Genomic DNA, 13,331 nt, shown 5'->3' with positions numbered 1-13,331 from the left:
GTCAGTCCCAAATGCATACACTCTTACACTCTTGGCTTGAATCTCAGTACTAGACACTCCTGAAAGAGGCCCCAAGGATGGATGGACTTCATTCATCCAGTCAGCAATCCCAGAAGAAACTGAGGTAAATTAAACTATTAAGTACCAATTGCATGAGAGTACTCTGTTAGGCACCGAGGGATACCCAAAGCTTAAAGTAAGGCTCACTTGGGGCTTCTGGAGCTTACCAGAGAAGACACCAATTTAGGGAACTAAAATACCCAGCATGTGGGCAATTACAGTGACCAAACTTGGCAACAAAAAAGAGTTCAGAAAATGTATGCCCCTCCCTTCTTTTTTTTAACCCTTACCTTCCATCTTAGAATCAATACAGTGTATTGGCTCCATGGAAGAAGAGTGGTAAGGGCTAGGCAATGGGGGTTAAGTGACTTGCCCAGGGTCACACAGCTAGAAAGTATCTGAGACAACATTTGATCCCAGGACCTCCCATCCCTACCCTGGCTCTCAATTCACTGAGTCACCTAGTTTCCCTCATCCCTCCCTTCTTTATGGGAAACTATGGGCATGGGATATTATTACTTTGTTAGCCATGGTTGGTGTATTGGCTTCTTTTGCTGAACTGATTTTTTTCTTCCTTTCTTGATCTTTGTTATTAGGGATGATTCCTGAGAATGGGAGGAGAATGGGGGGGAAAGTCTAAAATTAAGAAGATGTAAAAACAAAATAGAGATAGGAGTTGGACTTTATTGATATAGGGCAGCAATGGCGAGCCTTTTAAAGACTTTGTGCTGTGCCTGACTCCAGAAACCAAGCACCCTTTATTACCCCAGACAGGTGAGGGGAAATAATTTCCATTGGGCTGCTGGGCAGAGGGGCAGATGAAGTGAGGAATGTCTTCAGGTGCTTGTGAAGAGGGGGGAGGAAAGTGGCCTGAGGGCTCTGCTATCCTCCAACTCTGCCACCTCTAAGCCACCCACCTTACTCCTGTAGGTTGTTATAATAGGAATTTTACACTGTGAAATGAAAAAAAATGTCCTCAAGCACAGTGGAGAAGGGGAAGGGACCTGCTCCATCCAAATCTCTCTGCCTTTCTATTAACTAACTCTGGTGGGCAGGTCCCACAGAGAGGGCTTTGTGTGCCTTCTTTCACATGTGTGCCATGGGTTCACCACCATGGATATAGGATATTCCCAGGTAAGGAAATTCCTTCTACTGATGGAAGTTGGCACCTTTTCTACAATTTAAATTCCAGAGAGTTGTCTAGAGAACTTAGAGGTTAAATTAGTGGTATGTTTTTTTAAGCCATCCCTTGAGATACTACTCACATATTCTAGCAACTTAACTATTGTTCATTAGAGTTTAAGACCCCACAGAGACCATGAACAAATCCAAGAAGAAACTGAGATAAATTAAACAGAAATGTATTATGCACTAACTATATACAAGCCCCCCCCCCCCTTTGCTCTGGGTTGAGCTGAAGAAGGCACAATTATTGCCTTAAAAGAGCTTATGATCTAGTTGGGGAGGTTAAATGCACACAGAAAAAATAGAATAAAGTGGATTATAGTAAGAGCCAAAAAGAGATATGATCCTATAAACAATACTTGGAAAAATATTAGGAAGAGAAGATCATTTTTAGCTTTGGAGGGGTGGTAAAGTGAAGTCCATCTCTGGAGTAGGGGAGCTTATGAATGAGGGCAGATATGCACTGAAAAAAAGAGAAGTGGAAGGTAACAAGTTCATGATTTTATATACTGTATATTCTGTTCTTATACATTGGATTGTTGGGGTTTGTTGATGGTGAGTAAATTCATAATCAGGATAAGCATTGGAGCTTTGACTTAATTGCTATAGGGAGCTCCAGCTATATTGATTTCATCTATGGGTGGATCTTCTCAATTTCTTTCTTTATAACCCTTATTTTCTGTATTAGTAGAAAATCCAAGACAGAAGGGCAAGGGCTGGGCAAGGGCAAGGGCTGGGCAAAGAGTTAATTGGCTTGCCCAAGGTCACACACTTAGGAAGTGTCTGAGGCCAGATTTGAAGCAAAAGTTTCCCAAATTCAAGCCTGGAGCTGCATCCTCTGAGCCACTGAGGTGCCTCTAATCTTCTCAATTTACAGAGTCTCTAGGAGGCAGATAGATGGCTCAATGGATAAAGCTGGGTCTGGAATGAGGAAGACCTGAGTTCAAAACTGGCCTCAGATGCTTACTAATTGCGTGACTCTGGACAAGTCACTCAATCTCTGTTTGTCTTAATCCATTAGAGAAGGAAATGGCAAACCGCTCCAGTATCTTTGCCAAGGAAAACTCCATAGATGGTATGGTCTGTTGCCTCACCAAGAATCAGACATGGCTAAATGTATGAACAGCAAAGTGCTGACTAGAGAGCACTGAGTTGATCTGCCCAGTCTTATAGCCAAAATAGATCTGAGGCAGAACTTGAAACCAGCTCTTCCCATCTTTCAAGATGATAAAAAAGAAAATTCAAATTATATATATATATATATATATATATATATATATATATATATATATATAAGCTATATGGTGCCATGGGTAAGAGTACTGGACTTGGACTTGGATGACCTGAATTCAAATCTGACCCTAGACACTGACTAGCTGGGTGACCCTAGGCAAGTCATTGAACCTCTCTCTCAGCCTGTTTCCCCATCTGTAAAATGGGGATAATAATAGCACCTACTTATCATCTATCTGTCTGTCTGTCCATCTGTCTATCCATCCATCTCCCTCCCTCCCCCACCTTTCAATTTTATTTGAGTACCTCTTCTGGAGGGGATCCTGATAGCTCAGTTTGGGGGAAATTCTAGACATGAGCCATGCTTAAGCTTAATTTTAGAGATTTTCCCCAGAGATTTTCTTCAAGATTAGATATAATGAGCCAAAGAGTTTGAGAAAGAGCCAGTTATCTACTCTTTGGGGTCTGGTCACCACCAGGATCAATTGTCCAGTGGCACCCAGAGTTAGAGTTCTCTTTAGTAGGTTGGGGTGGGGTCCCCTGGGCCACAGGTCACAATAATGATCCAAATGTGTCTTTGGGCCCTGGGTTAGTGACACCACAGAGGAGGAGATGTCAGTGGGCCTCCATCCTATGCTTATTTAATTAACATCCTTCTTACTTGAGGGGAGAGGTAGCTTTTTTGAATGGAGTCAGGGAAGATTCAGAAGCAGTAATTTTATAGTCTGGGAGATCTACGGTTTGGGTTCCGAAACCCATCACTCTCCTTCCTAGACATGGCCCCTGGGTGCTCTCTGAATTCCTCTTTCCATGGCTGTCCTTCCCTTGGGTGTATTTTCTGGGCTCCCTTTCTTCCTCCCTGGATCCCTGCCTCTCATTTTGTGTTTCCCTCTGCCTCCAGCCAAACGTGGCTTATTTCCACCAGCAGTCAATAGCAGTTACTTCCCTTGCCAAGATACCTCTTCCTCCTGTCACCTTTTCCTTCCTTAGTTATTGACATTTTCACAGTGTTTTTCTGTCACCTGGGAAGGAGAGGGAAACTTAGTTGTTTGTTTTTTCTCTTGTGTGTTTCTATGGAGGACCAAACTCAAACAGATGAAAAAGAAATTCAGTGTTTGTACTTCTCAAGGGCTTGACAGACATAGCAACACCTCTAAATCCTGCTTTTGTGTTTTGGTCTCACCCTTTCTCAGGCATTGTCTGCCACTTTGGGTATGGCCCTGGTCTCTTCCATCAGTCCTGTTTGGGGAGAGGCAATGGTATCGTATATTGGAAAGAACACTCGATTTGGGGTCAGAATCCCAGATCTTATCATTTTATATAAACAAAGTTTCTATATTTTCTAAGCCTCAGTCTTCTCATCTGTCAAATGGAATAGGTGGTCTCTAAAGTCTTTAGCTTTGAATCTTTTATCAAGTGATGAGTGGGCCTCTTTTTCCTCCCTGGAACCTCTAAGTGAGGTCTGATATTAAATCCTGGGAGTCCTACATTGAAGTTGCAGTTTCAGGGTGAAGGGGACCTTTTTGCCCCCACAATGGATAGAAAATTGAAGGGGTAAGATAGGAAATCATATAGTGAAGGGCTGTCCTACTCTTGATTCAATGAATCATGAAAACTCTAATTTGATAAAGGATCTTTTAAAACATCTTCCTTCTAGAGGGACTAGTAACGAGGAGACCTGGATTCAAGTCTTAACAGCTTTCTCCCCGATTTATACTATGTAATTTCAAATAAGCCATTGCATTGCCTTAGGTTTCAAAGAGGTGAGCTACATTATAATCCAACACGTAACTGCACTTTTATAACCAGGAGACGTCCCTAACAAAGGCAGCAGTATGAAACATGGTGGAGGCTATGGATCTGCTCCCTTCAAATGAATTTTGTTACTGTCTGTCGCTTCATTTGCCTGTAAATCAGAGTAAGGGAGTAAGAGGAGTCTCATCACTCATGCATGCCCTCTTTACAACTCTAGAGGATTTGGGGGAAGGAGAAGAAAGGTGGAACTGAATTCCATAATGGGCTACAGAGATTTAGGCTCAACATCAAGGATTTAATGGACATTAAAAGAAATTTTCTAACTCTAAATCAGAGAGTTTCTGGGATCAAGTACCCGGAGTTCACACTTGGAGAAAAAGAACAAAAGAATAAATTTAATCTGGGGCATTCTGCTAGCTTTTGTTGGCTGCCTACATGGATCTGGTGGTTCATAACCCTCAAATTATACATTCAAGAGCTGTAGCATTGCCTGACAGCGAGAGATTTTTTAGCTACAGCACCTCAGTAAATGTCAGCAGATGTCCCTGAGAAAAGATTAATTTGCTATAGCCCAGCAGATCATAACAGGGAGCAGCTCAGCAACCAAGAGACCAGAGGAGATATTCAGAAGAGATAATCCAAGGGAAAGTAACAATGGATTCATCGCCCAGCCAAAGCACCACGATGAAGGGAAGGCATTTGATACCCAGCAAGGAGAGGCCTGATCACATCACTGGTGGGCATTAGCAATTCTGCCATGATGCCAGTGTGAAGCATCCTAGCTGCGTGTCCATGCCGATTCCCTGATCACGTGTGTTCTCTGCATGTATACCGACCCCAGTAGAACTGTTGGTAAATTTGTAGCTGCGAGGAGTATACCTGTGTCTGTTTTGAGAATGTTTTCTTTTCACTTTATTTGTAATATAGTTTGTTGCAATGTTTTTTTTCACTTTGCATCAATGTGTCCTCTAGTTGGCTGGTAAGAGTAAACACACCAGTGGGGACTTGTGAGCTGTGGCTACAGTGGGGTGCCGACCCACAAGAGTACCTTCAACACAAATCCTCACGCAACTTAAGGTGATTTCTAAGGTCCCTTTTAGCTCTGACAGTCTAGGTTCTAAGGGTCCTTTCTGTTAGAATATTCCGTGCTCCGAGGCCCCTGCTACCTCTGATCGTCTATATTCTAAGGTCCTTCCCAGCTCTGACATTCTAGGTTCTAAGGGACCCTTCTAGCTCTAACATTCTATGGTAAATTCAATGCTTTAATCATCTGTGGGTCCAAATATCTGCGTGTGCTGAGCTTAATCTGGGAAGTTTTCCTGGAAGTGAGTCTTGTGCAGAGTTTTAAGAAGTCTCTAGTCTGTTGTGGGGTAGCACTACGTCCTGGCCTCTTCTTAGCACGGAGCCTTGTGCACTCCACATCGGGAATAACTGTAGAACTGGTAATTCTTCTTGTAGGTGGGAAGGTTCTCTTTGAAGCAGTGAACGGATCTCTTGTCACACTCACAGGCCATTGACCCACAGCGGCTCCCACTATTCCTGCCACCATCTATAAGGTGCGAGAAAACACCACAAAGATGAAGTCGGGGGTGATGGCTGCATCCCACCCAGATCCTACATGAGGATAGCAATGATGGCTCCTCTTTCAATAGGGTTCTCAAGCTGACAGAGCATCCCTCCCATCCTCCACCAGCGACAACCCTCTGAAGTTCAGAGCGGAATTTTCTGCCCATTTTAGAGATGGGAAAGGGAAGCCTTGAGGGTGCTGACACCAGAAAAGGATGAAGGGAGAAAAGGGTTGTCATTTTTCTCTTATTCCTCCTGTCACATCAAGTATCCTCTGTGTGTGTGTGTGTGTGTGTGTGTGTGTGTGTGTGTGTGTGTGTGTGTGTGTGTGTAAATTATGGATGTTGGGTACTAGATGGTGCTTGGAAATCATTCCTGTCTGAGATTCTGTGCTTCTATGACAACTGTTGTCTCCTAAGCCCAGGACTTGCCTCCTTGTGGGGCAGGTAAATCTTCCATCTCATCAGAGGTTATAGTTGTCCAAAAAGGGCTTAGAATCGTGCCTGGCACCTAGTCCGTTCCCTAGGAAACTACGTCTTCCCCATCAGCTTCCCCTGCCTCGGGGGCCTGTTTTGAACGCTCTCTGATACTATGATGGTATTTTATGAGCCAGGAAGAGCCTGTGGTAAGGCTTTTTTGAGGGATGGGGGTGTCAGTGCTTCGCTTTTATAGGGGATGATATGTTTTATATCTACATATATGCTTCTATGTGTAATATACACATATATGCACTAAACTATGCGTATAGAAGTATATACATACACGCATATGCATGCTGACATCATAGGAAATAATGCAGTGGAGTTGCAAGAGTGTGCTGGACTTTGGATTAGGAGGGAATCTGTTCAACGTGACTTTACTTTTTGGAGTCCTCGTTTTTTCTCCTCTGTGGAATGGGGATAACAATAGCTATAGTCCTTGCCTCACTGGATGGATGGATCTTACAACCCTTTGCAATCCTCTTATGAAGGACTCTGGAGAAGTTAGCTGTTGGTAGAAGGACTATTTCTGGCTTGTCCTCTCACATACTGACCATCTCCAATACACCGGGCACCCGGGCAGACAGTAATAATCATTAGCGGCTCAGGAGCTTAGAGGACCTGGAAAAGTATCCAACCTTGATCCCTCCTCCCAGCTCCCAGGAGTGATTGTTGTAAAGCAAAAATGTGATGTCAAGTGAGGAGACTCGGGCTCAAAAACTTGTTCTGCTATTTATTAGCTATGCAAACTTGGGTAAGTCACTGAGGCTCAGTTTTCTCATCCACAAAATGGGTTTTGTTGTTCAGTCTTGTTAGTCGTGTCCAACTCTTCGTGACCACATTTGGTGTTTTCTTGGCAGAGATATTGGAGTGGAAATTTACTATTTTCTTCTCCAGCTCATTTTATAGATGGAGAAACCAAGGCAAACAGGGTTAGGTGACTTGCCCAGGTTCATACAGCTAGTGTCTGAGGCTAGACTTGAGCTCAGGAGGAGGAGTCTATTCAATGCTCTATCCACTGTGCTGCCTAGCTGCCATAAAGCAGAGATGATTGTACTATCTGTCGCATAAACTTTATAAAGCCTCTGGATGGGTACAAATGGGAGCTGTCAGCAACAGGCAGCTAGATTTTATTTAAACTTTGTACCACCCCAGGACCCGGCTCAGTAGTCTACAAACAGAAGGTGCTTAATTAATTAAGTGTTGGTTTCATGGCATTTATTAAATCTCAGGAAAGGGTTCTTTTATTTTTTCTTGTAGTTTTTTAACCCTTACCTTCTGTCTTAGAATCAATTCTGTGTATTGGTTCTAAGGCAGAAATGTGGTAAGGGCTAGGCAATGGGGGTTAAGTGACTTGTCCAGGGTCACCCAGCTAGGAAGTGTCTGAGGTCAAATTTGAACTCAGGACTCCCTATTTCTGGGCTTGGCTCTCCATCCACTGAGCCACCCAGCTGCCCCCTGAATCCAAGGAAAGGGTTCTTAAAAAAAAAAAAAGTCAATGTGTGCTTCTTGGCCTCCCTCGTTTTCTCCCCATTCCCAGGCTGCTAAGTGAGCTGAAGACCATGCAGTCTGGGCAGTACCATAGGAAAGGTGCTGCATCTGGATTCCAAGAACCTGGGGTTGAATGTGCCTTGGCTAAGTGCCCACGTAACTTCCAGCCAGCCCATTGTCTCTGGGCATTAGGTGGCTGAGACCAGGACTGGCTTAACTGCTAACTGTGCTGGGCTTTCTTTGGTTCTCATGTTCCTCCAGCTCTCTACAGTCTCTGATTCTAAATCTGTTTTTTCACCTGTTAAATGAGTGTGTTGGTGTCAAATCCTCTCTAGAGTTAACATTCTGTTTTCGAACATTCCATATACTAAAATTGCCTCGAGCACTAACAATCTCTGACCCATCACTGGTTACATAAGCCACCCCCATTTGGGAGACGCTAGCTTGCTGCTCCATCCCATGATGCAGCCCCTGTCGGCGAGACTGGCTTTGGGGTTTGGGTTAGAGTCATTTATTTACAAGGATCTCTCGATGACATTTAGAAATGTGGACCGTCTCTGACTTGTTTTCTCATCCCTGAGCCCTGCTGGTTGCTAAGCAACTAGGGGCAGGCTAGAACAAGCTCAACTGGATGGATGTTAGTGGCTGGGACTGGGTGCTGGATTTCAAGGTTGAGAAAAAATCACCCCAGATGGAAGATAGAAACTTGTGAGAGGATCAGTGTTTAGTGAAATCTGTGGGGTCAGGGAACCAGCTCTCGAGAGGGTGGGTTTGGGTAGCCATGATGGTATAGGACAAATAGCTCTAGTGGGAGTCCTGGGTTCAAGTTCTAACTACCACGACCTCATTGTATGGCCAGAGGCTGGTCTCTCTGCTCTCTGCGCTTCAGTTTCTTCATGTATAAAATGAGGGGAGTAGATAAAATAATCTTTATTAAGGTCTCTACTTGTCTCAACCAGCTCTATATTCTGAGGTCCCTTCTTTAAACAAAAACAACACTTACCTTCTGTCTTAGAATCAGTACTAAATATCTGTTCCAAAACAGAAGAGTGGTTAGGGCTAGGCAGTTGGGATTAAGTGACTTACCCAAGGTCACTCATCTAGGAAGTATTAGAGACCAGATGGGTCTATTTTCTTATTGACATTCTATGCCTAGTTCTGAAATTGTGTGCTCTAAACTCTCTTTTTACTTTAACAATCTACAACCTTTTAGTTTTATTGATGTATTCTTTTTTTTTTAATTTACCAGTTTTCCCAGTGTCCCTTCTCGCCTGTTCCCGAAAAGTATATAACAAATAATTTTTTTGACAAAAAAAGAGGAAAAAATTAACACAACTGAACAATACCTTGAAAAAGTGAAAATATGTTCAGTGTGTACTTGTGGACCTCCCACCTTTGCAAAGGGGTCAAGTCGGAGGGACTTTTCATGTCTCTTCTTACTTGTTCTTTATAATTTTGGAATATTCCTTGTGATTTTGTGTGTGTGTGTGTGTGTGTGTGTGTGTGTGTGTGTACATTCTGTGTTCTAAGGGCCTTTCTAATTTTGTTATCTTAGATTCGAAGGTCCCTCCTACCTCAGGCATTCTATTCTCTATAGGTTCCTCCAATCTTGATATTCTTAACGTCCTTCCCAGCTCTGATATTTGGTGTTCTAATGTCCCCCCAGCTCTGACATTCTGTATTCTACGGCTCCTCCCGGCTGATATTTGATGCTCCAAGGCCCATCCCCCTGCTCAAAGGGCCCTTCCACGTGGCAAGAGCCCTTCTAGGGGACCTAAGATTTCCATTTTTCACATCTCAAGTTTTCTTTCCTAGAGAATTTCTGGATGACCAGGAAAATCAAAGTGAACCAAGGAGAGCTGGAAGAGAGCCCTGATGGGAGAAAGTGGAGTGACTCCTTCCTACCCCTCTGGTGTCTACTCACAGCAGATCACACTTCCATTGACAACGTGGAAATGGTAGGTGCTAAACATAGGCTGACAGCCGCAGCAGGTCTTCAACTCGGCATAGCAGCAATCGTGGTCCTTACAGCACCTGGGAGGTTGGAGACGGGATAGGCAAGGAAAAGAGTATGCTGTTAGCCTAAAAATCCAGGGAGTGTGAGAAATCCAGAAAGGCTAGCCAATGAAAGGGCAGTACACTTTGACTTGCATACTAGGCTTCACATTTCTTTATCTCTAAACTGAGGATAATCCAAGCTGTACTGCCCGTCTCCCAGAACTCTTGTCACTTAGCAATCCTCAAAGCACCATGGATTGGTTATTATCTACTAAGTTCTTATTGCAAAGGGTCTGGTCTATTGAATTCCTCTTGATACTCTTCCCAGAGGGAGCTAGGGTCAGAGGAATAAATGTAGGCACCTGATTGCAAGAGAGATAAAAATGTTGGATTTTCTGCTGAGCCAAGATGTGAAGGAAAATGTTGCCCACTGATCCCCTAAATAAGTTAATTCATCCTGTTGATCTTGTCATGCCCATATGCAGAATGGGAGCCAATAGAGCTTAGCCTTTCATGAACATAGAATGTCATAGCTAACAGGGCCCTTAGAATATGAATAGGGAAGATTTGGGAGAACTCTGTAAGCTGTAGCAAGTGATGTAAATGCACTTAGCACAGTGCTTAGCATATAGAAGTTGCTTAATAAGTTTTTATTGATTAACTGTGAGTTGTTATTGCTGGAGCAGGTATTCAGGAGGTCCTCAGTTCTTTGCAGATGGATCTAAAAACATTCCATTCCTTCAAATTCCCCTTGCAAAGAATGTGCCAGGGACAAGCCAACTTCCACATGGGAAAACTCTGAAAAGATATCTTTTATTTTTTAAAATTGATCCTAGTTTTATTTATCAATTAAATGATGGATTTAAAAAATTAATTTTGTTCATCTTTACTTTGATTTTTAGAATTTCTACTTTGGATACTTAATTGGGGGCCTTAAATGTGTTGCTTTTCTAGTTTGCTTTTTAAAGGTTCATACCCAATTTATTGATGTGTTCTGAAAAGATATCTAAAAACCATCTGACTTCCCTTCTCCCTTTGTGCTTAAGCAAGATCCCTGAAGAAGGCTGCATGCTATGGTTGGTCTATAGTCACCTGTCCGTGTCATCCACTGCATTTCCTCTGCCCCCCAGGCCACAGTAACAGCCATAGCCATAGTAAGAGAAGAAGGCGCTCTTCCCAGTCATGAGTTTGATCATCCTTCCAAACTGCCAGAAGTTGCTGTGGGTCAAGGTGGGCACTGCCAAAGAGAAAATGGGGAACCTGGGACCTCATGGGGAGAAGGCAACCAAGGATGAAGTTACCATGGCAATATATGAATGCAAAGCTAGAATGCAGAAACCTAGCTCCTGTCAAGATATTCAGAATCTAAGAATTTTAGAACCAGGAAAGGAACTTAGAACATAGAGAGTTAAGTCTAGGAGGAACCTTACAAAGAACAAAGAACTGGAAGAGGCCTTAGAACATAGAATGCTAGAGCTAGAAAGAACTTTAAAATAAAGAATATCAGAGCTGGAAAGGGATCTTAGAAGAGAGAATTTCAGAGTTAGAAGGATCATAGAATAGAGAATGTCAGAGGGACCATAGAACATCAAAACTAGAAGGAACCTTGGACCAGAGAATGTTAAATCTGGAAGAGATCTTGGAATAGAGAATGCCAAAGCTGAAAAGGACTTTAGATCATTAAAAAGTCAGAGCTGGAGCAGAACCTTAGAACACAGACTGTTGAAAGAGTTGAAAGAGATCTTAGAAAAGAGAAGTTTAGATGATGAAGGGAAAGGATTTGCCCAAGGTTACCCAGCTGGTGGCTAGAAAAAAGACCTGGGACAAGGACCAAGGTCTCCAGACTCCTAAACATGGGCAGGAAAGTCAGTGAGAAGGCACACACACAAATACACACACACATGAACATATATGTGTATATATCATTTTTTAAGAGAGATGAAGTCTTTGGTCATTGCTTTCTTGAGAATTGTGTATCACTACCCAAATTTAGAAGTGAGAATCAACGCACAAGGGGAAAGAGTTATTCACTAGCTATGGGACCTTGGATAAGTTCCTTCTTCTGCCTAAATCTCAGTTTCCTTCTGTGCAAAACAGGGCCGTGTTCTGCCCCATGAGATTCCAATGAGTTCATCGAGGCAAAAGTTCTTGGTAAATCTCCAGCATCGCTATACAAATATCATCTGTTGGTACTTTGAGCTGAGGAAAGAACGATGTGCTCTTTCTTTAACGAGCAAACCAGATGTTTCTCTTTTAATTATGTGTGACTAGGAGTTTGCAGGAGTCTAAATAAAGAACTTTTCTAAAGGAAAATGAAAAAGAGAAAAACCACCTCTTTCTTAGTTATTGCTGCTGATAACAATGATACTAATATTAATAGCAATGCCCAGGAACATTGCAGGTCCCTAGCATGGCAACCCATCTCAAACATGGAGAAACAAGGTCAGCATGGTCATGGGGATATAGCCATCTCCCTAGGGCTACTGGCAAATCAACCAGACTGTGAAACTCTTTGGGGGATAAGAAAGATTGGGGGAATTTGTCAATGCTAACTGAAGACGAGTGGGAGGGATAAGTATGGTACATCCGCTATATTAGGATCATGGCCTTTAGAGCTGGAAGGATCTTAGAAATCCATTCCAGCTTCTTCCTGTTATAAAGGAGCCAACTGAGGCACAGAGAGAAGGAAATATTTACTAGTAATCACTCAGGTCATAAGTGGCAAATTGAGGATTCAAACCTCTGCTCTTATCTCAAATTTGATTCACTTTTTACTTTAGTATAATAAAAGAGGGGTTGGAGAAATGTTGGAGAAAAAGAGAAGAAACTAAACCAACTTTGATATGGATTTGTATTGTTGTACACAAGTATTTTTGTGTACAAAATGATGGACACATCATCATGGTTTCAGAGTTGGAAAGAAGCCATAGAATCCACCCCCTCCATTTCAAAGGAGGGAACTAAGTCACGGAGAGACTTCCCCAGTGTCACATATCTTGCCTTGTCTCAGGCAAGAGTTGAACTCAAATCTTCGTGTTTCCAAGCACAGCCCCATTATTTATTGTGCTATCTAGCTGCCTCCATTTTTAGAACTGAAAATATTGGTAGCAGCAAAAAGTTTTCATGGAACCCTTTCATTGTCCTCATCCTCTGGAGCTCTGATAGTCCAAGGAACCAAACATCGTGGGAACTGTGGTCCCTCGAGAAGTGTTCCATCCATCTTCCCCCCTGCTATCCACCTGGTGTCTGAAGTTCTTCCTCCTTTCCTCCCAACTCCCTATCCTCCTACTTCCTAGCAAAGCCCAGGCCCTACGCACAGATGCAGAAACAGACAGGACAAGGCATGGAAGTTATTTCAGTGCATTGAGCTACTTACAGAAGAGGACCGCAAGGATGGAGACAAACTTCATTACCGAGAAAGCAAAGATGGAGCAAAGTAGAGAATGCCACACTTCCTCTTCAAGTGAAGTAGATCTAGTCAGAAGTGTTGGGGGTGAAGTACAATCCAGGTGGGAAATGGATCTGTTAATTCATGTCACAGTGAAGAAAGGTCCTGTCAACAGA

General features: G+C 42.9%; 1 protein-coding gene across 11 annotated transcripts in view; it reads right to left on the bottom strand.

Annotated features, from left to right (window-relative positions):
• Nucleotides 1-3,777: 3,777 nt before the first annotated feature.
• PLA2G2C (phospholipase A2 group IIC) overlaps nucleotides 3,778-13,331 on the bottom strand; it is a 98,820-nt gene continuing 89,266 nt past the window's right edge. For 8 of the 11 annotated variants that reach the window (XR_008911540.1, XR_008911542.1, XR_008911546.1 and 5 more), the window contains 3 exons: nucleotides 13,144-13,320; nucleotides 9,694-9,803; nucleotides 5,763-5,782 (listed from right to left, as the gene is read on the bottom strand). Coding sequence is in view for 3 of the 11 variants with exons in the window: in XM_056795677.1 (XP_056651655.1) it covers nucleotides 5,628-5,782; nucleotides 9,694-9,803; nucleotides 10,860-11,004; nucleotides 13,144-13,177 (444 nt within the window). In the remaining 8 variants the exon portion in view is untranslated. Of the gene's footprint in view, nucleotides 5,783-9,693; nucleotides 9,804-10,859; nucleotides 11,005-13,143; nucleotides 13,321-13,331 lie in introns of all 11 variants that reach the window. The other 3 variants (XM_056795677.1, XM_056795678.1, XM_016422074.2) reach the window with 1 other exon arrangement.

Source organism: Monodelphis domestica, chromosome 4 (assembly GCF_027887165.1).
Source record: "Monodelphis domestica isolate mMonDom1 chromosome 4, mMonDom1.pri, whole genome shotgun sequence".
In the NCBI taxonomy this organism is placed as follows: domain Eukaryota; kingdom Metazoa; phylum Chordata; class Mammalia; order Didelphimorphia; family Didelphidae; genus Monodelphis; species Monodelphis domestica.
The sequence above is the reverse complement of the archived record's forward strand: the minus strand, read 5'-3'. Positions and strand labels throughout refer to the sequence as shown.